The sequence below is a fragment of the Hyaena hyaena genome, unplaced genomic scaffold, assembly GCF_003009895.1.
Source record: "Hyaena hyaena isolate Hyena2069 unplaced genomic scaffold, ASM300989v1 scaffold_166, whole genome shotgun sequence".
NCBI classification, from domain to species: Eukaryota; Metazoa; Chordata; class Mammalia; order Carnivora; family Hyaenidae; genus Hyaena; species Hyaena hyaena.
This window is the reverse complement of record NW_024080799.1, coordinates 2,894,665-2,917,052: the sequence shown is the minus strand read 5'-3', so window position 1 is coordinate 2,917,052 and position 22,388 is coordinate 2,894,665. Positions and strand designations below refer to the sequence as shown.

General features: G+C 35.9%; 1 protein-coding gene across 1 annotated transcript in view; it reads left to right on the top strand.

Moving 5' to 3' along the window:
* Positions 1-22,388, top strand: part of TBC1D4 (TBC1 domain family member 4) — a 68,471-nt gene that overhangs the window by 27,937 nt on the left and 18,146 nt on the right. Inside the window, exons 8-12 of the mRNA XM_039240082.1 lie at positions 216-290; positions 1,629-1,855; positions 14,472-14,629; positions 16,605-16,817; positions 19,693-19,851. Of these exons, the coding sequence (XP_039096013.1) occupies positions 216-290; positions 1,629-1,855; positions 14,472-14,629; positions 16,605-16,817; positions 19,693-19,851 (832 nt within the window). The remainder of the gene's footprint in view (positions 1-215; positions 291-1,628; positions 1,856-14,471; positions 14,630-16,604; positions 16,818-19,692; positions 19,852-22,388) is intronic.

The window sequence follows — 22,388 nt, the reverse complement described above, 5'->3', positions numbered from 1 at the left end:
ACCTAGGTATCTAATGACTGATTGAGAAGCAGTGCAAATAGGTTGTGCGTAAGTTCTATTTACCGTGCAGGCAAGGCTGTTAATCCTGCCAATGAATCTGAGTGAAACACAGAAGGATCGGTTTAATGCTGGTATAAAGAGGCAATCGCCTTTTAGGGTTTTTAAAGTAAAAATTCAAACCACATGAACAACTGAATTTTATTCTCTTCCCTCAGGGAGCTAACAGAATGAGAGGCCGGCTTGGAAGTATGGACAGCTTTGAACGGTCCAACAGTCTTGCTTCAGAGAAGGTATCTAGTCTGAGCTCCCATTTTTACTGCTGATCACAACTTGGCAAAAAACAGCGCTGATGTAGCAATATCACTTAGTTGTTTTGTGAGGAGTCCTTTATGACTTTAACAAATATTATTTTTACAGTTAAATTAAGAAATATTAAATCAATGTTAAATTAAAAATACTATTATTTATAATAAGAAGGTTGTGGCTCTTATCACATTGCTCTCTGTTGCACTACAGCTTTCTCATGTTAGGACAGAACACCTGTTCCACGCTAATGGTGCTCTGTCAGGCTCTTTGCCGCTTGGGGATAGTACGCTTAGCAAGGACAGTATTTGATGCAACTTTTGATTCAAAGCCACAGAAACATAAGCCATGTAATTATTGCCCTTGTAGGGTGATCTTTTTATCTTTTGTGCTGTCATGTAACTGCTCCCTCATTTTTTTTTCTAATTTAACTGTAACATTAGGCTCCTCTTTATCTCCTAGATAGTTCTCAGTAGGTTTGATTTCCTGCTTCCTGTATCATGCAATATGTTACCCGAGGTATATGCAACCTGTTTTGTTTTTTTTTTATGGAAAATATTAGCATATTTTTACTGACCTTTGTGTTGATAGAAGTGAGGATTTGGTCTCACTATGAGTGTCTTAACTCTAACCCATGTTTATCATTTCTACAGCGGTGCCTGTTTTGGAAAGTGTAAACAGCATACCTGTCTAAATGGAAAGATTTATGATGTCCACCCATGCAATACAAGAGGCATTCCGGCATAGCTCACTTTTCATTCATTTCCTGTTTTTCCTATCTTTTAAAAAATTTTACCTTGGGGAACATGTCATTGGATAGAAATATCCACAGTGAATGAAGATACTTAACAGGCTTTATTTTACTTTCCTGAAGGCTTTGCTGTGAAACTTGGACACTCAGACACTGTGATATTGTTTTGACAGTACAGGAAGCATGCAGGCGATATGTCACGGAAATCAGTAGATATGTAAATACAAGCTCCACCCTTTTTTGGTCATGATCCCTTTTCATCTTTCTGGCAACAATGAGAAAAGTACAGCAGCTATAGCATTTTACCACAAAGTGTTAGGACAAAGAATACTTTGTCTTATCATTCCTTTCTCTTTCTGCCTATCTTTACGGATGCTGTGTTACAGCTGCTTATCTGAAGAAATGGGTTGTGGTGATACTGATTAGCCTTCAGCATGGATTGAGTGAAAAAAAAAAAGTTTTGTCATGACTCAGGAGGAAGAAGAGGCACCCTGTCACTTTTGAGCTGTGTGTTGAAGCAGGTCTGCCATGGTCCATGTAGGAAAGAAAGACCTCACTTCTACTTGCTTTTCAGGACTATTCACCGGGAGACTCTCCACCAGGGACACCACCAGCCTCCCCACTGTCCTCAGCTTGGCAAACATTCCCTGAAGAGGATTCTGACTCCCCCCAGTTTCGAAGACGGGCACACACGTTCAGCCACCCGCCTTCAAGCACAAAGAGAAAGCTGAATTTACAGGATGGGAGAGCTCACGGTGTTCGCTCCCCTCTTCTGAGGCAGAGCTCCAGCGAACAGTGCAGGTGAGTCCAAGCCTCTTTCTGGAAAGTGAAATAAAATTCTCCTGTCAACTGTTGTGGTCACTGTGCAGTTAAGATTTATTGTGACTTCATGCTGCCAACATTTCGTTTTTAGAAAGGCCAGAAAAATAAATTGAATCATTAAAACTTCAGTTACTTAAAGAAACAGGCAAGATTTAAGGTATACTCCAAGGAAGAGTTAAAACATTTTGACAGAAACATTTTTTTCCCCTCAGAAAAATGGAGAAGACAAGATATTACACAATTATTTTGTCTGAAAAGTTGGTGACAACACATTGTACTCAGTGTCTTCTTGATGACAGCTCTAATGAAACATAGTCAGCAAATTTGAAAATAATGTACATAACAGTAGAACTTCCTGTTAGCCTATAATAAAATACAAAGGTTAAAAAAATACCTAAGTTATCTTCCCACATGATACAAAATTTGGCTATACTTCATAATAAATTAAAGCCAAAAATGAAAATTATTAAAAATTTTATCTGGAATAAAGTGATATCTTTAAAGAAGAATATGTATATAATAATTAATAAGAGTATCCAATAGAAATTATTTTATATTGTATTTAAAAAGTAATTCAACAAAATTGTTTGGCATTTGGTAAGATATAATAAAGGAGGTAAATTCAGATTTGTAGAGTGCTTTTACTTCTTCCTGTGTGGCACGTGTCAGAATTTAAATCCTAGAATTAATTTCTTTCTCTTCTTTGCCTGTGAGTCTGATACAGGAAACATGAGTCTGATAGTGTTCCTGGTTGGGAAAAAACAAAACAACAACACAGAACTCTAAGTAAAAGGAAGGTTAATTTTTATATTAGTTGTTATCAAAGTTATCAGTGACAAGTTTAAGGATACTGTTTTATTTTCAGAGTTGTTTTTTGACTGATTTGATCCTTAAAATTAAGATAGATATTTAGGATATATGAAAATAGAGTAATAGAGTTAATTTTTCTCAGATTTTCTTTTCTAAAAGAGACTTATAGTTCATGTATATATCAAGATTTTTTTTGAACGACCACTTCATTTATATTTTCACAAGTCACGAAGTCTCTTTTTTCCGGGAAAAATTGTCAAGAATTTAAAAGATTATTTTAGACTTAAAATAATTAAGTCTTTGAACTACGGATAATCATTTACAGGAACTTGTTTCCTGTAATTATTTCTGCTTTCCTACTTTTTTTTCCCTTGAGTATCTTTTGCACATAAAAATAAATTCTGTTTGTCCTAAAACTGTTAAGAATGTTTTAGAGACAAACACGTATGGTTAGACATGCTGCACAGGTGAGGAATTCAGTTTGTGAGGAATAAGCAAGGTCATGGTCAGCTCAACAGACAACTGCATGCTCCCTTTTTTTCCATAGAAGATCCAGCCCTGAGCTTTGAAAGGAAAGATTGAATTAATAGCAAGAACCTGTTTATATGCTTTTTCATAGTGAATGAAGATTTTGCCGAAATATAAATTAAGACAAATTTGCTGTGTTTTCTGTACTCAGCATTCTTCCATCAGTTCGGCGCATGCCCAAGGAGAGTAATTCTTCCTCCAGTCTTCCAAGTCTTCACACTTCCTTCTCTGCCCCTTCCTTCACTGCCCCCTCTTTCCTGAAAAGCTTTTACCAGAATTCAGGTAGACTGTCCCCACAGTATGAAAATGAAATCAGGTGAGATCAGTGTCCTCTGTTTGCAAAGCAAAATTTTCTGCAGTGATATGCTGATATGTTACTAAAAAGTGGCTCATTACTTTTGGAGTGACATTTATGCATCCATATGTTGTGCTTGTTCTAATCCATTTCTAATATATTGGTTTCAATTCCATGAGTTTTATCAAGAAAACTTTTAAAACCAGTATTTTAAAGCCTTTAATAACATGATTATCTGTGTTTTTGAATTGTATCTTTTTGTACTGTGTGTTTCTTCGGCGTACGCTCCAGAGTCTAAGCTCTGTATTGTTTCCAACAAGACCTGGTGCTAGCGCATACTAAGCAAATCTCCCCTGATCCTGCTTTTTATTCTTAGCCTCTTTGGATATATGATATGGAATCCATAAGCCACTGATTTAAACAACTATACTAATGTGATAGATAAATATATCTTTAGTTTTTAAGTATATAGAATATTTCCTAGGCATTTGTTTGATTTTTCTATGATGTAGATTTACTTCTCTAAAATTCAGTGTAAAATGCATAATGGATACAGGATCATATTGATGTCAACTCTTTCAGAGAGCATGAAGGATTTCTTGAATCTTTTAGTTATCTGATTGTGGTTTGTTCTCTGTATTGAAAATGTGTAGCTTTAAAATCTTTGAGCTTTTAACTGCATGAAATTAGATGTAGTGATTTTTGGAGAATTCCCTTTTTAAAGAATTTAAAATTAAGACATCTTACTGATTATTCAGATTATTAGTGGGATATCGACCACCTTTAGAAAGCGTTAAGTTGGGGATTCTAAAGGGATTGTTGCTGGCTTAGAAGTTGGTGATATTCATTCCAGTCTTACGTGTAGCTTGCTTGACTCAGTCTTTTTTTTTTTTTTTTCTTTTGCTGTATGGTATTCCATTTAGTGTTTTTATTTATTTCTGAGAGAGAGAGAGACAGAGAGAGAGAGAGAGAGAGAGAGACAGCGTGAGCAGGGGAGGGTCAGAGAGAGAGGGAGATACAGAATCTGGAACAGGCTCCAGACTCTGAGCTAGCTGTCAGCACAGAGCCTGACGCGGGGCTCAAACCCACGAACTGTGAGATCATGACCTGAGCTGAAGTCTGATGCTTAACCGACTGAGCCACCCAGGCACCTCTGGTATTCCATTTAGTACACTACATTTATCCACTGTCCTGCTGATAGACATGGGTTTTTCCTGGTCATTTGATATTTGGCAATTCTTGCAGTCAAGGAGAGGAATACCTGTTATAACCAGCCTGTGTGCCACTAAGATTTTCTTTTTGGTCCCATTTCTTTTAGACTTAGGAAATCACAAAAGTTAACATTTGACTAGGTAACCTTCAGTAACTGGTTAAATTAGACTAATATTTGAATGATCTCTGAGTACCTTTTTTCTACGTGTGCCAATTGTTTTTACTCCAAGAAAGATAATTAGTATTGGATTTTAAAAATTTGAATCTGAACTTCCTCTGAATTCGTACAAAGTCATGCTCATACATTGAGTTTCCAGTGAAGAAAATGAATGAAGAACTGATTTTAAAGGGCTTTTCAAGGGGACATTTGGCTGACTCACTCAGTAAAGCATACAACTCTTAAGTCTTGAGGTTGTGAGTTTGAGCCCCACGTTGGGGGTAGAGAATACTTAAAAAAATAAATATAAAAAAAATAAATCAGCTATTTTTCAGGTACAACCTTATGGGAGAAGATTTAAATGAAATTGGCTACAAAAACTGTATAAAATATATGGAATATGCCATGAATTGAGAGAACCAAGAATGTACACATATAAAAGTATCAGTTTGCCTTATTTCTATAGTACTACCTATAAATAAGAGTACAACACTTTCAGTGAAACACAATGGCAGTTTCTTATTGTTATGATAGTTAAAGTGAGCATCTGGACAATCCTTGTTTTCTTCTGGAAACAGAACCATGCCTGCAAGTGACAACTAGGAAAAGCCATTGAGAAGGTGAAAGGTTAGCTGTAAACAGAATGCAGAGTACCAAAACAGTGACTTTTTTTTTTTAGATTATTTAGTGTAGGGTGTTACATATCTGTCTTCAGTAGTTTTGCTTAAGTGTGTGCATTGTTTTTGTTCAAAGCTTCCTAGTCTTCTGTACCTCATTCTAAAGAAGGATATTAAAAGTCAGAGGGCAAGTGTGTTTAGTTTTGTACTGAAAAGTTTTACTTTTTGTAGCTATCTTACTTGAAGTGGCATATTTAAACATATGGAGAACTTTTAAATTTGTAGGATCATTAAAAATAATCCTGTTTTCTGTACTTTGTAATATTTTCTTGGCTATGAGATTATCAAAAAATCAGAAAAAAATCAGAGCACTTTTTTGTGCAGTTTTCTATACTTTCTGTATTTTTTTTTTTTTTTGGTAATTTGACAAGCATAGAATCAGTAGGCCAAAAAGAGACATACAATTTTTATTTTCATAGAAAAGTACAACAATCAGGGCTGCCTGGGTGGCCCACTCAGTTAACCATCTGACTACTGATTTCAGCTCAGGTCACGATCTCACAATTAATGAGTTTGAGCCCGAGTCAGGCTTTGTTCTGTGTCAGCTCAGAATCTGCTTGGCATTCTCTCTGCCCCTCCCCCACTCGTGTGTGCTCGCTCTCTCTCTCTCAAAATAAATAAAGTTTAAAAAAATAAAAAAAGAAACTACACTAGCCATGAGCATGCAGATCAGTGGATTGTAGCAGAGCGAACACTCCCATGTCACCCACCTCTCGATGAATGGAATCCTATCAGTACTCTTACAGTTCTTCTCTTCCCACCCAGTCACTTCCTTTCCTCCTGACCACTCATACCCTTGTTGATATTTGCCTGGTTTTGAACTCTATCTAAATGGAATGATACAGGATACATTCTTTTACTCTGGTTTCTTTCATTGCACATTACTTTGTGAGATTCATCCTCATTTTATGTGCACTTCAGTTCATTAATTTTGTTTACTACTATATAGTATTCCACTTAATATGTGGGTTGTTTCTAGTTTTGGATCATTAAACAATATTGTCCTGGATATTATTAATTGTGCATGTCTGTCCATTATTGAGGTCTATGTCCACAGTAGTAAAATTGTTGGACAAAATTTACTATTAATAGGGTTTTTTTGTTTTTGATTTTGTTTTCACTGTTAATAGGTTTATTTCAACTAGTAAGTCACTTAGACATAAATTTACTAGCTATAATCTAGGAGAGGGTGTTTTTTCAATTTGCATTTTGAAACAATTTCAGATTTACAGAAAATTTGCAAAAATATTGTGGAGAACTACAAATCGTTTATCCAGATTCATCAATTTTTAAAAATTGCCACATTTTCTTTATCATTCCTTCTGTCAATTTACATATATATGTATATGTGTACACACATGTGCATATATGAGTATATATTTTTTTATTCTAAGCCATTTGTGAATAGGTTACTTATATCATTTCCCTTTACTCTGAGTACTTAAATATGTATTTCCTAAGAATGAGGATATTCAAGAGCATAGTTTTAATTCAGTGATTTCTGAATCTATGTTTCTCATCACTCCTTTCGGAGAGAACATGAAGCACACACAATTACCATAATATCTGGAATTATTCAGAATATTGAGGGGAATGAGGTTCAGAATACTATGAATTACAATGTTCTTTTCACTTGAGTACCTGTTGTATACAGTGAATCTCTAAATATGCATAGTCAAATAAGGTACAGAGTAGATTAGCATGTAGGCTAATATGTACTACTTTAAAAAAAGAGCCTATTCAATTGAAATTTGAAACTCAGATTAAGCATCCTTCTCTAGGACCTCCATTCTGAATTATTAAAAACATGTCAGGTTACTGTCTTTAAGTAGGCTGAGAAAAAGCAGCCAAGATATTTTTAATATGGTTTATTGATTAGCAGATTTATCTGCACAGCCTTGAAATGATAAAGGAAAGGAAATAAACATATGTTTGTTTTGCTTTGAATTAATTTTTAAAAATTTAGTGTCATTTCATTGTTTAGTAGCTGAACCATAACTGCAATGATATAATACATTTATAGAATATTCATTTATCAAATATGATATATCCTTTCTATCAATAGGCATCTTTGACACTCCTTATAATTTTTTCTCATTTTTTAAACCTGCATCCGAGAAAACGTTTTTATTAAAGTTCATTGGTCAAAAGTAAAATGATAGTCATTACTTCTATTCACTTATAAGACTTTCAGTGAGAAAGTAAGATTTTTGCTGATGAAGTACTCTGTTGTACAATTTTGGCTCCACGTAGTTCTCTTGGGTTCACTGATAAAAATAGTATTATCACTCATGATTCATTATTGAAATAACCTTATCTGTGCCTTATTTTTTTTTTTTCCAAATAGTTTATTGTCAAATTAGTTTCCACATAATTATCTGTGCCTTATTGATGACTAATAAGAATGCCTTTTTATTCTAAAATCCTGATTTTGGTCATGTATCTCTCTCTATGCTAATGTCATTCCTTCTTTTCGTTGGACTAGACAGGACACTGCTTCAGAATCAAGGTGATTCGAGGTCTAAATATGTTCTTATAAAAATTCATAAATTCCTCCAGCTGAATATCACTCTCAGTTAAAAAGGAGTTTTGGCTGTCTCCTGAATGCATGCCAGCATCCTGGTGCTATGGTGGTTCTAGTGTTAGGAAAATGTGATGTCTGGGGTAATCAAAGATCACCAATGATCATATACAGTGTTGGCTGCAAACAGAAATCCCGTTTCTACTCTATTCCATGTTGACAATTCCTTAGTACTATGCTGTGGCCTTCAATCAAAGCCTAATTTTAGTTTTTTGTTAATAGACATGAATTTGTTCCTGTGGAGGTACATATGCACGTATAAGGAGTTTATTTCAAGAAGATGCAGAAAATTGAATCCTAAAAGAAACATAGTCATAAAATTTAATCCGGTTTTCCCCCAAAGAGGATTGCTAATCTATTTCTGTTCACTTTAATTCTTGATAAATTGGTTACTTTGAGACACTGCCGAGGCCTCTCAGGCCCTCCCACTGGTCTGGACGCAGGAAAACGCCTACTTCCTTATTATGGAAGTCTGACCACATCTGTAATGACATCTCTTCCTCTCGACTCGCATGGTTTTTGTGGTAAACATCTAAAATCATTGCTGCACAACTTAACTGAAAATGATTATTCTTGGCTTTGTTTTAGGTTCTATACTTAGCCTGTATCAGGAATCCAGTGAAAAACAGACATGTCCATCTTCCTATTTGGAGCCACTAACATTCAGATTTCTTTCTAGCTAGAGTGAAGACACAGTATTAAAGATTGGACTAGAAGGAAAAAAAAAAAAAGAAAACAAGGAGGAAAAAAGAAAATCATTTTGGACATATTGATGAGATAAAAAATGACCTTTTTTTGAGATTGTAATTCATTGACACTTTTTAACGTTTGGATGTAAGACTCTTACCTACTTTTAAAACTCTAATGGAAATGTCAGTTTTACTGTGTGTCCTTCTAGGTTCTACAGACATAAAAAAGGCCTGTTTATTACCTTAGAGATCATTTGGGCTGTGATTTCCTTATTTTACATATGGTTAGATTGAGCTCCAGGGATGTTTTATATCTTGCTTGACATTATTTCCTTAATCTTAGGTTTTAGGGATGTGAATAAGCAAATGAGCTAGCTACCGAGAGATACTTTAAATTCCAGTGTAAAGAACTTAATGTTTCAAAAATGTGTATTCAATGTAGAGCTTAGGAAATAAAATTCCATGTTTTTCTCATTGTTTCTTTTTGTTTTACACATCGTTTTACTGATTAGTCTATCCCTGACCCAGAACTCACATGCTATATATTGCTTTCCACTAGAATAGTTCAATATCAGTTTTATTTAATTAGTAAAGATTTTCCAAAGAATGATAGGATTGTACCTAGTTGAAAGCCAGGACTTGGATAAGCTATTAGTGTACCTGATGCAATTATGTATAAATTATATAGTGGATCCTGTGGAAAAGCTCGTTTCCTCACTGTATTGTTCCGTGAGTCTTTTCCTGAGGCATTTACAAAGAGAACACTTTTTCAGATTTCTGTCAAATAGGTGCTATCACATTAATCAAGTCTTATTTCTATAAAACATTATGATTCAGATATAGCTTTAATCAGTATTAGTCATTTACTTGGCCTTTATGATGCCAGTCATTTTAGATGGGTGCTCAGGGGCTGGAGGATAGGGGACAGTTTGCTGCTCAGCAGAAAAACACCTTTTTGGGTTTTTAAAAAAATTTTGTCTTTAATTTTATTTTGTTAACATATAGGGCAATATTGGTTTCAGGAGTAGAATTCAGTGATTCAGCATTTACATACAACACCCAGTGCTCATCACAAGTGCCCTCCTTAATGCTCATCACCCATCTACCTCCTCCATCAACCCTCAGTCTGTTCTCTATAGTGAAGAGTCTCCTGTGATTTGTTTCCCTCTCTCTCCTCCCCCCAGCCCCTCCCATATGTTCACTTATTTTGTTTCTTAAATTCCACATATTAGCTTTGTGAACAATGTATCTATGCTGCCTGGGAGGGAGAGAATAAAACATGACTGCAACCTTAATGTTGAGTCCCTATGAGTGGTCACTAAAACACCTAATATCCAGCGAATTAACTGCTGTTAAAGCAGACAAGTATACAGTAAAAATTCTGTTAACACAAGAAGTATAATGTTAATTTAATAGTCAATGTGGTGAAAGTTCTAACTGCTTGGCCAAAGATGTATTAAAAAGTTATCTGAAGCTCTGTGGGAACATTCGTATCATATTCATTGGATTTGATGCTGTGTCCAGAAGGACTCGAAAGTGCCTCCCAGCCTACAGAAGATGATAGAATATTTCTTCTCCTTATAAAGCTCTCATTTGTGCCTTTCAGATTGTGGTTCTTAATTAATTGGTGATTTGTAATAGGAAATACATATAGAATATACCAATAGAAAAATAGTTGGGAATTCTCCACATTGTATTTCCTTCCTAGTTATTCATTCTTAATTTCATAAATTTTCAATAGAGCTAAGTCTGGCACAAAATACTTTTCCTGAATATGTCACTTTAGAAGCAGTTTGATAATACACATGTTAATGTTCCAAAATGAGAAAGAAGGAGGGAAAAGACTGTATGGAAAAATAAGAAAATGGTTCTAATTTTTTTTATCATTTAAAAAGATGTAAAGGTAATTAATAGAGCAATATATGTATAGTCCACCATACTAATGTGTGTTTTTTGATCCTTCCATTTAAAAAACTGTTTGCATTTTTGGGGCGCCTGGGTGGCTCAGTCAGTTAAGCATCCGACTTCGGCTCAGGTCATGATCTCACGGTTCGTGGATTTGGGCCCTGTGTCAGGCTCTGTGCTGATGCCAGCTCAGAGCCTGGAGCCTGCTTCAGATTCTTTGTCTCCCTCTCTCTCTGACCCTCCTCTGCTCATGCTGTCTCTCTCTGTCTCAGAAATTAGAACAAACAAAAATTTAAAAAAATAAAAAATGATTTACATTTTGGAATGGAGTTATTTCAAAAGCAAAGAAGTGAGACATTTACATACATGAACACTTACTACTCTTAAGTTATTTCTTTGCTGAAATAAATGACTTTTTGCCATTAAAAAATGAAAAGAGGAATACCGGCCATAAGACTTCAGGCTAGTTTAAGAGACTGATTTTTTTTTTTTTTCACCAGAAATACACATGGCATTGGATGTCCTGATGGCTTTAGTTTTACGGTCCAGTAATGCTTTGTCTGAACTAATGCAGAGAGGATTTACATTGGCATGACAAAGTGTAGTGCCTTTGTCTGGGTCCTGGACCACCTGGGTTTGAACTTCGGCTCCTTCATTTATTATCCGTGGAACTGTGGGCAAGTTACTTGGACTTCAACCCCAGTTTTCTCAGTAAAAGTGGAAATAGAAATAGCATCTACCTCATAAGGTTGCCGTGAGGATAAAATGAATTCCTACTTGTAAAATGCTAATTATTAGGACAGTGCAGTTACCACCATAGGGATGTCAGATTGCTGATGAACGGTAAATCAGAAGGCGAGCTGTGTGAAGTTGCATGTATGCACTGACTGCTGGAACCCTTATCTGGACTCAGGCTTCTGGATGCATGGCTTCTCAAATTAAATGAAGCAGGACAGCCTTTTTCTTACCTCAGCCACCAACCTGCTTTTTAGTTTGTCCTTTTTTAATACCCAACTAAAGGGGTCAAAGGTCTGTTATTTAAGTGCTTTTCAGTATATTATTATCTTATATTTTGACTGCTGATTTTTGGCTTATCGATTCTGACCATTCAATTCCAGACATAGGAAGAAAATGTATCATTTGGTAATTTATTTAGATTATAGGATATAAAATTTATATGTTATGAGGCTTTCAAATATGTAGCAGGCTAATGTGAGGGTGCTTCATGGACCTGTTTTCTAACCTAATCCCCAAAAAGCACATATTTTAGAGACAATAATGAAATTGATAGGAGTACCTTCAGTTTTATTTTTAGTACTATCTAGACATTCCATATGTCATTGACAGTGAATTGGAATTTGATTTAAATTTTTTTTTAAATGTTTGTTTAGTTTTGAGAGAGAGGGACAGAGTAAGACCACAACCAGGGGAGGGGTGGAGAAAGAGAGAGAGAATCTGAACCAGACTCCGGACTGTCAGCACAGAGCCCAACATGGGGCTCGAACCCACAGACCACGAGTTCATGACGGAAGGCCAAGTCAAATGCCTAACTGATTGAACCACCCAGGTACCCCAAATCTGATTTTTTGAAGTTGGTAATTCCAGCATTAAAATATAAAAGTTTCAGAATCTTTTGGTTTAGTTCACTGTAGTTTTGTTTGTCAGAGCCACTAAAAAGTCAAGAGGAATTATTGAACACATCCCATGAGGCATTGAAATAGATACTTTTACAGACATCTTTCACTTAGTGTTCTAGGCTTAAATTATAAATGTAGATGCCCTTGTGCAGGACAGGAACAGCACTTACTTGGAAAAAAAAGATGCCTTAAGTTTATTAATGCTGCTGTATTTGTCAGTACCTACCAGTGCCATCAACAGCTCAGTCTGTACTTTTGGGAAACAGAGCTGTTAGAACTTTTTGCCAGAAAAGACGTAAAAGTCATGCTACCAACATGGGTTTTAAAAAGGTATTCTGTTATCGATTCCTGACATGTTAGCCTAGCCCATGTGATTTTTTTGTCCATTTTAGTTAACACTCTGAGTTAATGTTTCACATTATTTGCCAGTTATTATACCAGAAGCCAGAAATACATCCATTAGCTGGGCATTTAGCAAATAACTGCTAGTAAGTTAGTGTTACCAAAGTAAAGATACAGAGTACTTCAAGAATATTTATCAGGATAAACTAATTATCTGTAAACTATTATTTACAGAACATTTGAATCACACTTTCTAAAAGGGAAATACTTGAGTTAATACTTTCCAAAGTGAAAGTAAAGGTGAACGTATTTATTCAATATTACAGAGAGCTTTGAACCATGGATACATATTAGGGTTATACTTTTATCCAGGGTATATAACAAAGGGGGTTGACTGTATTGAGATATATGTATCGTTGCTTTCTAAAGTATCCTAATCTCTCATGACACTGCTAACTGCAGCAGCTTGAAGCTTTGTCTTTTTCTTATTAACCTTTTTGAGCTAATCCAGAAGTAATCATTACAGGAAGATAGATCAAGATTAGAGATAACTGAATTACCTAATGACCATGGGTAGGTACATAAAGTAAATAAAAATATGACAGACAGGTGCTGAATTGCTCTCCTCTTGGTGGCCTCAGTACCACTGAGGCAGATTGCATATTTTCTAGCTACATTTCCTTTCTGACTTGAGTACGGACTTTTTGGACTCCATCAAAAGTCCTGTATCTTCACTTGTTGGTATCACCAGCTGTAAATACTATTTTCTTCATCATTTTCTCAGGAAAGCCCAGAGACTTTGAAATGTACTGTTACCACCACTAGCAGTAGCAATCATTGCATGGCGTTCCAGCTGCTAACATGATTGGTCTCAGAAGTGAGTTTGAGTCATAATGACCTTTTATTGTAGATGGGCCTAGATTAACTTTGAATGTCCTTTCCTAGGAAATGAAATTTTTAGAGCAGACCCACATTTCCACATGTTTGTTTCACAAAGCACTAATGTAGAAAATTGCCACATGCTCAAATCCCCTCCCCCCAAAAAAATTGGGGAAGGTGATTATGGGGTCAAATGATTGAAAAAAGTTAGGGCATATCAACGCATTACTTCATGCATACCAGTATATTAGAGTCTCTGTGAAATCCTCCTGTAAAGAAATGCTGAATATTTTTGTCTTAACCTAGCCAATCTTATAGAGTTCTTTTCTTAACATATCACCTAATAATAATCCCAAGGTTAACCATTCCGTCTTTATTCGGGTTACTTTCTGCCATGATCCAGATATTGATGGCTGACAACTTGTAGACAGATCTCAACAGTCACAGGCAATGAGAAGCTATCTTTATCAGCCTATTCTGTAAGAGTATAAGGAAAGCTGTTTTTGAACCTCTTATGGAATATTCACATTGTTTAGAATACGCGTTTTAATTATTTAGCAAAGCATGAATTCATTACTTAAGCAACCTCTGTGTGTCTGTATACGTACATCTTTTCCTCGGGCTAGGACTTGAAATGGTTGACTAGTACGGAATGAGTAGAAACAGGTGAGCTTCTCATGCCTGGGCTGTGGCTTGGATTGCTTTTTTCCCAGGCTGCAGTGGCCTGGGTGACCAGTGTGCCTAGAGACGCATTGCTCTTTGTTGCCTGAGGCTTGTGCTTGCCCATGGCAGAACTTGTGAATGGCTTGTGCTACCGTGTGTTTGTGAAGAACCATGTTATGCCTTTCTCTTTACAAGTTACATATTTATTTGCTTTCTGCAGTGATGGAGAGGGGAGAAAAAGGACCTCATCTACGTGCAGCAATGAGTCCCTAAACGCTGGAGGAACCCCGGCCACCCCTCGTCGAATCTCCTGGCGGCAGCGCATTTTCCTCAGGGTTGCCTCTCCCATGAACAAATCTCCCTCAGCAATGCAGCATGGTCTGTATGATGCACACTAAAGAATTACTTTTAGCCAGTATCATAAACTAGGGAATGGAATGCAGTGCTTCGGGCACAAAGAGATTTGAGTGATTTCAGTGGAGAAATAACTTCTGTTTCCATATCTTATATGGTGGCTAACTTCTCAGTTATCATTAGAATATAGTAGACATTCAGTAAACACTTGGTGAACGAATGAGTGAATGAGTAAACTCTCAAACTGGTACTAGGATAGTGCTAGAAAAGCATAGATTTTTTTTTTATTGTAAGAAAAGTAACCTATTCTTTAACAAGAGTCACTGATAAAACAAAGTGACACTGAAATGTTGAATGATGAATAAATGAATACAGATATAGTAGGCAAATATCAACCGAAAGATATTAGACCTATTTTAGAAATTAAAGCAAAGACATCCAAAGGGGCAAAGTAAATTATAAAAATAAACAAAGATACAACAATGATGATTAATTATACAAACATGCATAATTATATGGCCTTGAAAGCTAGAATATAGAGGTTCACAGAATGTTGGGGAGAAATAAGTCAATAGCTGTCCTGGGAGATTTTAATAAAATTCTTCTCTAAAAGTTAAATATAGGGAGGTTATATAAAGATAATATTTGAGAAACACAATTTAACAAGCTTGATCTAATATCTATACAGAACCTTGTCCCCCTAAAGGGAAGGTTCATTCATTCTTAGTACACATTTAACATTCCTAAAAATTAATTATGTACTTGGCCACAAAGGCATTATATTAATGAAACAATCACATGTTCTCTGATTACAGTACAAAAAAAAAAAAGGAATCAAGAATTAGAAGATAACTAAAATATTTCATGTGTTTGGAAACTGAAAACTACTAGAAACTAGAAGGAAGAAAATATGTTCAGAGCCCTACACATCAACATTGAGTGATATTTAAAGGGCATTTTTAAAATCAGGAAAGACAAAGCTCAAATATACCTGAGTATTTAAACAAGTTAGAAAAGGAGCTCTTGAGTAAAATTTTTCAAAACTATTTATTAAGGAAATAAGTAATAAGGATAAGGGCAGAGGTCAGTTAGTAAAGAAAAGGAAACAAGAAACTGACATTACTAAAGTAAAAATGAACTCTGCCTAGGGTGGCCAGAAAAGGCTTCACAGGAATGTTGGATATTTACATTTAAACTCATTGCTGGGAGAAGCATGTTTCAGAAAGTGAGGCTAGCAAACTCTGACATCATCGGAGGGAGCTTTGCAGGACAGGGAATGGTGAGAAATTCAGCATGATGGGAGCAGAGGATGGGAGATGGAAACAGACTGGGAAGTTTACATGAGGCAGGACTCTGAAGCTGTCTGTATGCTCTTCACAGTAGTTTGGACTTTGGGACATAAGCAACCATTGAAATATTTTAAGAAACACAGTCATGTTTGTTAATAGGAAACTAATTGGCAAAGGTGCAAAAGATGGTCTGGAACAGAGGGAGAGAGTGAGCTCCAGGAATTGGGCAAGAGAATGTTGCAGGAGCGAGCAGAGGTGCTGAGCCAACACATGCCCCATGTTGCCCAGCTGCTCTTCTCTTGACTGTGTCTGATGGTAGATGGAGACCTTAGGACATCGCTATTACCTGCTCATGTAATGTTTTTGTTTTGCACAATCAGAGAACGTACAAAGATAAATTGCAGAAGTGTTGGGCTCTGGGGAATGCCAGTTCATCTTAGAGCACCTATCTTATAGGTCATTTTGTGCAGAAAGAAGAAGTGGAGAAATTACATGCGCTTTCGTTTCAACGTGAGAGGGAAATCTGGCAGGGGAATTTAGCCTAGTGAATTTACTTAAGCCGTTAGTTCCAGAAATGCAGTTACTGGGAAAGTGGCTTTGTGAAAAGCTTTAAAGGTGGAAGATAGGATGAGAGAACATCAATTCTAGAGAAAGCTTCCGTAGTCTGGGCTACTACTGAGGAATGCCTCTCACTGTTTTCTTCTCTGCAGATGGACTGGACAGGAGCGAACTGCTGCCGCTGTCTCCTCTTACTCCAACTATGGAGGAGGAACCGCTGGTTATATTCATGTCTGGTGACGATGAAGACCCAGAGAAGGCTGAAGAAAGAAAGAAGTCAGAGGAACTGAGGAGTTTGTGGAGAAAAGCAATACATCAACAAATCTTGTTGCTTCGAATGGAGAAAGAAAACCAGAAACTTGAAGGTTAGCCATTCAAACAGAGCTAAATGATCATAGTATAATAGAAAGGTTTAGATTAAAATCAGCCCCGTCTTCCCGACACTCAGTCTCGGAGTGTAAATGCAGTTTGACTAGGATTTTACTGATTATAGTTGTTTCATTTTATTTTGGTTGCTGTGACATGGGAATGTTCAGCTTCAAATATTTGCATTTCTATTTAATAACTAAGACATCAGATGCCCTTACAGTGTATTTGGGTAACAGAAAATGTAGATAGTGCGGCGTCCATGTATTTGATGTGACTACAAATTTAATATTATTGTGTATTACTTTAAAAAAAACTCTTAAACATGAAAAAATACATTCTCTTCTTTTTGAAGTTGATTTTCACCTTTTAAGCTAATTGCATTTAAAATAAGACAAACGTGCCTATTTAAAATAAAGTCTGTTTGTATTGTGCCCAGTTCAACTATCTCATTACCTGTTAACAAATCAAAGTTCCTAATTTTGTTATTGCTTTATATACTTTCTACTTAAAAAATCATAAAATTTATAATTGGATAATTTACAACAGCTTCTGTGCTATTACTGGTGCTTTATTGCTTAGTTTATGAATACCAAATGTTTTAGAACGTGTTTTCCAGACTTTGAAAGACTGATGTTCTTTACCTCTTTGTGAACCACACATGAGCAGATGTGCAGACAGGACCAAAACTCAAAAAATGTATTAATGTTATTATATTTGGCAGTTCACTTCACCTAAAAGGGCCTTGTTTTTCACATGTGTAAAATGAAAGATTTAGCTCAAGTGGGCCCTTTGACTTACAAGATTATAGGAAAATGTACAATTTAGGTTTTTCTCTGGCTTGCTTTTAATGTGTTGTCTTCTAAAATGCGTTTTTAAGAACAAGCATTCATATTTCTGTGCTTATCGCCTATCTTCAGATTCCTTTTACTACACTAATATTCAATTCTGTTTTTAAATTGAACAATACTTAGTTTACAAGGGAATAGTTTTCTTTATTGCTGTTTTCCTGGCAGAATGGAAGTACGTAAAGTTTTAAGTATCTCTGGGAAGTAAATCTTTTTTTTTCTTTAAAATTAAAAACCCAATCGATTGTTATTGATACAGCTTTTAAAAATTTGATGTGATTGGGGCGCCCGGGTGGCTTAGTCGGTTGAGCGTCCGACTTTCGCTCAGGTCATGATCTCGCGGTTCATGGGTTTGAGCCCCGCGTTGGGCTCTTTGCTGACTGCCAGCTCAGAGCCTGGAGCCTGTTTCAGTCTGTGACTCCCTCTCTCTCTGACCCTCCCCTGCTCACGCTGTCTCTCTCTCTCCTAGAAATAAATAAAAAGCATTAAAAAATTAAAAAAAAAAATTTGATGTGATAAATGGTATGCCTAACCGAGCTTTTATAGGTTTTGAGGGAAATTGAAGTCATATTCAGGATAAGAGAGGAGGTGATGTTTAGCAGATATGGTCAGAAACCTTTAGGAGTTCTTTATTTCTGTATTTAAAAAACAGAGACAAAAAATAGTTGAGTGTATTAAAATTCTAGTCAATTGTTGATCATTTACTGATGGTTCTTTGTTTTTTGCCTTGTTAACCAGGTGAGGGCAGATGTTGACTGTTCTTAATCAGCATTTTATCCTCAGGGTCTGCAGCTGGCACATAGCTTTTGCTTATTCTGTTAAATGAATAAAGATTTAGAGAAGGTTGCAGGGGGAAAAAAGGAAATACGCTATGTTCATTATAAAAAAAGCAATAAAGTTACATATAGGGTTATGTTAATTATTAGCTTTAACGAACCCACTTCTTTTAAAAAAATATTTGATTATCATAGAGAAGTACAAAGCAAGGATTGAGAAGCAAAGCTAAACTGCTAGAAAGCCATCTAGTGGTACCCAGGGGGAGTGTTTTCATAGTGAAACAGTTTGGTTATGTCTGGACTTTCAGTAGAAACTTTTACTCCTTATTTGAATAACCATATTATAAGATATTTAAATTCCGTGAAATGGTTTCAAACACACTAAGTAAAGGTAATACTCATTCTGCTATTGTTTTTGTGCTGTCGAGGACTTCGGATGCATGACAAAGATTTGTGTTGCAGAAGGTAAGGGGTTGAGCAGTGTGAGCTTGAATGAATACACAATAATTTGTGAGACTCCCGTTCAACGTGATCCTAACGAAAGAAAAAAATAGCTAAATGTTTTTTTCTTCCTTTTCTTTTTTGGAATCAATTATTTAAGGTAAAGAACAAACCAAGTTAGTAATTGCTTTTATAGGCCTTTCTTTAATGAACTCTGGGCTTATATTTTAGACCATCGAATGAGAGAATTCTGTACTATTTTTAAAAATAGAAGTAGTGTTAATTTCAGTAAAATGAATTTTTTTCTTTAAGAAGAAATGAACACAGAGGCGCATGACTTAATGTGCCAAAAGAAGTGTTGGTAACTCTGGAAATAATTATAAAAATGTATTGGGTTATCATGGTCAAAATTTCTCTTATCAAGGTTTGGATGAGCCATTGTTTTCATATATGTCCTCTATAATCATTAGTGTTGAAAATGATGCAGGTTGTCACTCCTGAGGCTATCAAATTTTCAAAAAAATGGAAACTTACAGCATAGGGAACATGGTTAGTTTTTTTATGCTTAGCAGAGCTCCCATCTATGAGATGCAGAGTAAAACCTCCTTAGAAAGTTATTCCTGATATTTGTTTACATGAAATGACTCCAAGTTTGGGAGCTGTTCACGTATCCTCAGTTTTTGAAATTTTACTTTATGACCTGATGTTATAAAAATCATTTGGTATGATTTTACAAATACAGTAAAATGTTAAAAATATTGTGTTCTAAGAACACATCAGTTTTACATAAATTCTTTTGTGTCTCCTAGCAAGCAGAGATGAACTCCAGTCCAGAAAAGTTAAACTGGACTATGAAGAAGTTGGTGTATGTCAGAAGGAGGTCTTACTAACCTGGGATAAGAAGTTGTTGAACTGCAGAGCTAAAATCAGATGCGATATGGAAGATATTCATATTTCTCTTAAAGAAGGTATTGTGGTTCGCCTTTTTCATTTGAGTAATATTGACACAATGTTACATTAGTTTCAGGTGGACCTTCGTTAATCATCTTTTTTTAGAGAAAATCTTTAGAGATTGTTTTGATTGTGTAGCTCAGGCATAATTTTGTCCTTGTGCTTTGCCTATAAAAGAAAGGGAAGTAATTTGCTTTGGACTGCAGTCAGTGACTCAGTTGGGAAAAAGACAGTGCTAATGGAGAGATGGTCCCTGAGGAACTAGCGGACACCTTTTCTATAGATTTTCCTGTCTTCTTCAACCAGCTGTTCTCAGCTCCGGTTTTGTTGTTTACCAGCAAAGGAGCGAATGCGTGGGTGCAGACCTTGGATCATATCCATAAAAATTAATTGAGACTTACAAATTTGACTCATTTCCATCATTTAGTCAGAAATGTTTATATTTATTTGTATAGGTGTATTCACCTACATGTATATATGTATATAAACAGATTTATGTTTTTATTAATCAGTTTTACTTCCATATATATTTTTTATTTTGGAAAAAATGCTTTTATGTAGCCATTATACTCCATTGCTACTCTGTCATATAAAATGACCTATATTTAAACATCATAAATTTAAAATTCAAACTGCTTAGCATGTAAATATTTGAGGTGCATTTCTGTGACCCAGTTATTAAAATGAGGATATCTGATAATGAATCTTGTTTTAAAAGCTTATGATTAATGTGTGAAACTGTTACATCGTTCAGTTTAAATGAAGTTGGGATTAGTTTTGTAAGATGCTACATTTACTGAGTTTTTTTCCTTGAAAAAAGGAAGGTATGGAAGTCCTAAAGATTTTCACTGATTGCATTATTTTGGAGACAGAATAGTGGGTAATAGAATATGTGTGATGTCAATCACACCATTCTTTGGTATGACTTTTAAAGACTTTTAGGGGTGCTCACCTTCCCATTTCTTATAGGACACTGTTTGAACTTCTGAGCACTCTGCCTAGGGCCCACCATAAGCTCTTCCTCCTTCATCTCTGATCTTATGTTCTGCTTCCTCTCCCTTGTATCATGTGTTCCAGAGAGGCTGAACTACTCTGTGTCCCAGTATATGTCCCAGGCTGTTTCTTGCATGGAATGTTCTAGTTCTCCCTAACCTCTCTTTCTTACCTCTCCACTTGCTGCTCATTTCCCATCATTCCTTTCTTTCCACCCCTCCTCCTTCTCTTCCTTTCTCACCCCATTCCTTGCCCATCTGAGGGCGTTCAGACATTCTCTTTCCTGAAGGGATTGCTGCCCACACTCCCAGCCTGGAGAATCCTATTATCTTTTTGTTCTCAGTTCAAACACCATTTCCTCAGAAAATAGTACACCCTTGCCTCTCTTCCATCAAAACAAATTCATTTCACTTCATTATTTTTTCTCATGATTCTTTTCCTTAATTGTGCTTATCATAATTTGTAATTTTGTATTTAGGCATATATTTGTGTAATGTTTTTCTCGCCTCGCCTCTGCATACCTAGCACCTAAGATAGATCTTGCACAAGTTATTTACTGAAAGAATACATGGATGAATGAATGAATGAGACTAATTCCTGAGAATGGTTTTATTCATCTCCCAGAGATAAAGCATCCTCAGTGCCATTCTCTATACTTTGCTGTGTGTTAGATGTTCAACAAATGACTTGTTTAGCTAAAGTGAATTGTCTTCTTGCAAATTTGTTATTGGATGCATAATACAACAGTCCACTCATGTTATCAGAGATTCATTTAATGGGCTAATGAAAGTTACCCCCAAAATGACATTTTACGTGTGATCATCCATTCATTCATCCTACAGATGTTTAAGTAGCAGAGTATATTCTTGGTTTTCCTCATAGAGAGATGGAAATTAGCTCACTATTCTCAAGGAGCTTCCCATGGAAGTGGGGAAAATAGGCACACAGGCAGTAGAGCAGAGCTAATCCAATATGGCGATTTTCGAGTTTGTGTCAGTATGTGAAAAGGGAGTGATCACTCCTGGAGATATGAGGAAGAACTTTAGCAGAAGAATGGCATTCAGGCTCACCCATAACAGATGATTAGAAATATGCTGCACAGTAAAGTAGGGGAACTTGGAATAGGAATAAGAAACTGGAAGTGTGAAAATAAACATAAGCTTCTTTTACTTAGTCTGTGGTGCAGAATGGCAGGTAGTGGGATTGAAGAAGGCAGTTTAGAGGTACGTCGTGGAAGGCCTTATAAGTCATGTCAGTGACCGGAGTTATACTTTTTGGAAATCATACTTTTGGTTTATGCAAATGATGGTAATGAAGTTCAAAAAGAGTAGTGCTGTTAAACCTTCCTTAATTAGCTGGGAGCTCAGAAACCTATTCTCAATCCAGTTTACCTGCACTGAAAATACTTTGTGAAATAAGATTATCTGTACTTTACAGAAGTGAATTCTGTCCTTCCTAGTGCTTATTACTTCATATTCTTTGGCATTAAAAGCAAAGTTTTAGTATAGTTTGAATTGCTTGTGATACCTTTTGGTTCTCAAGCATAATGGAGTTAATGTTT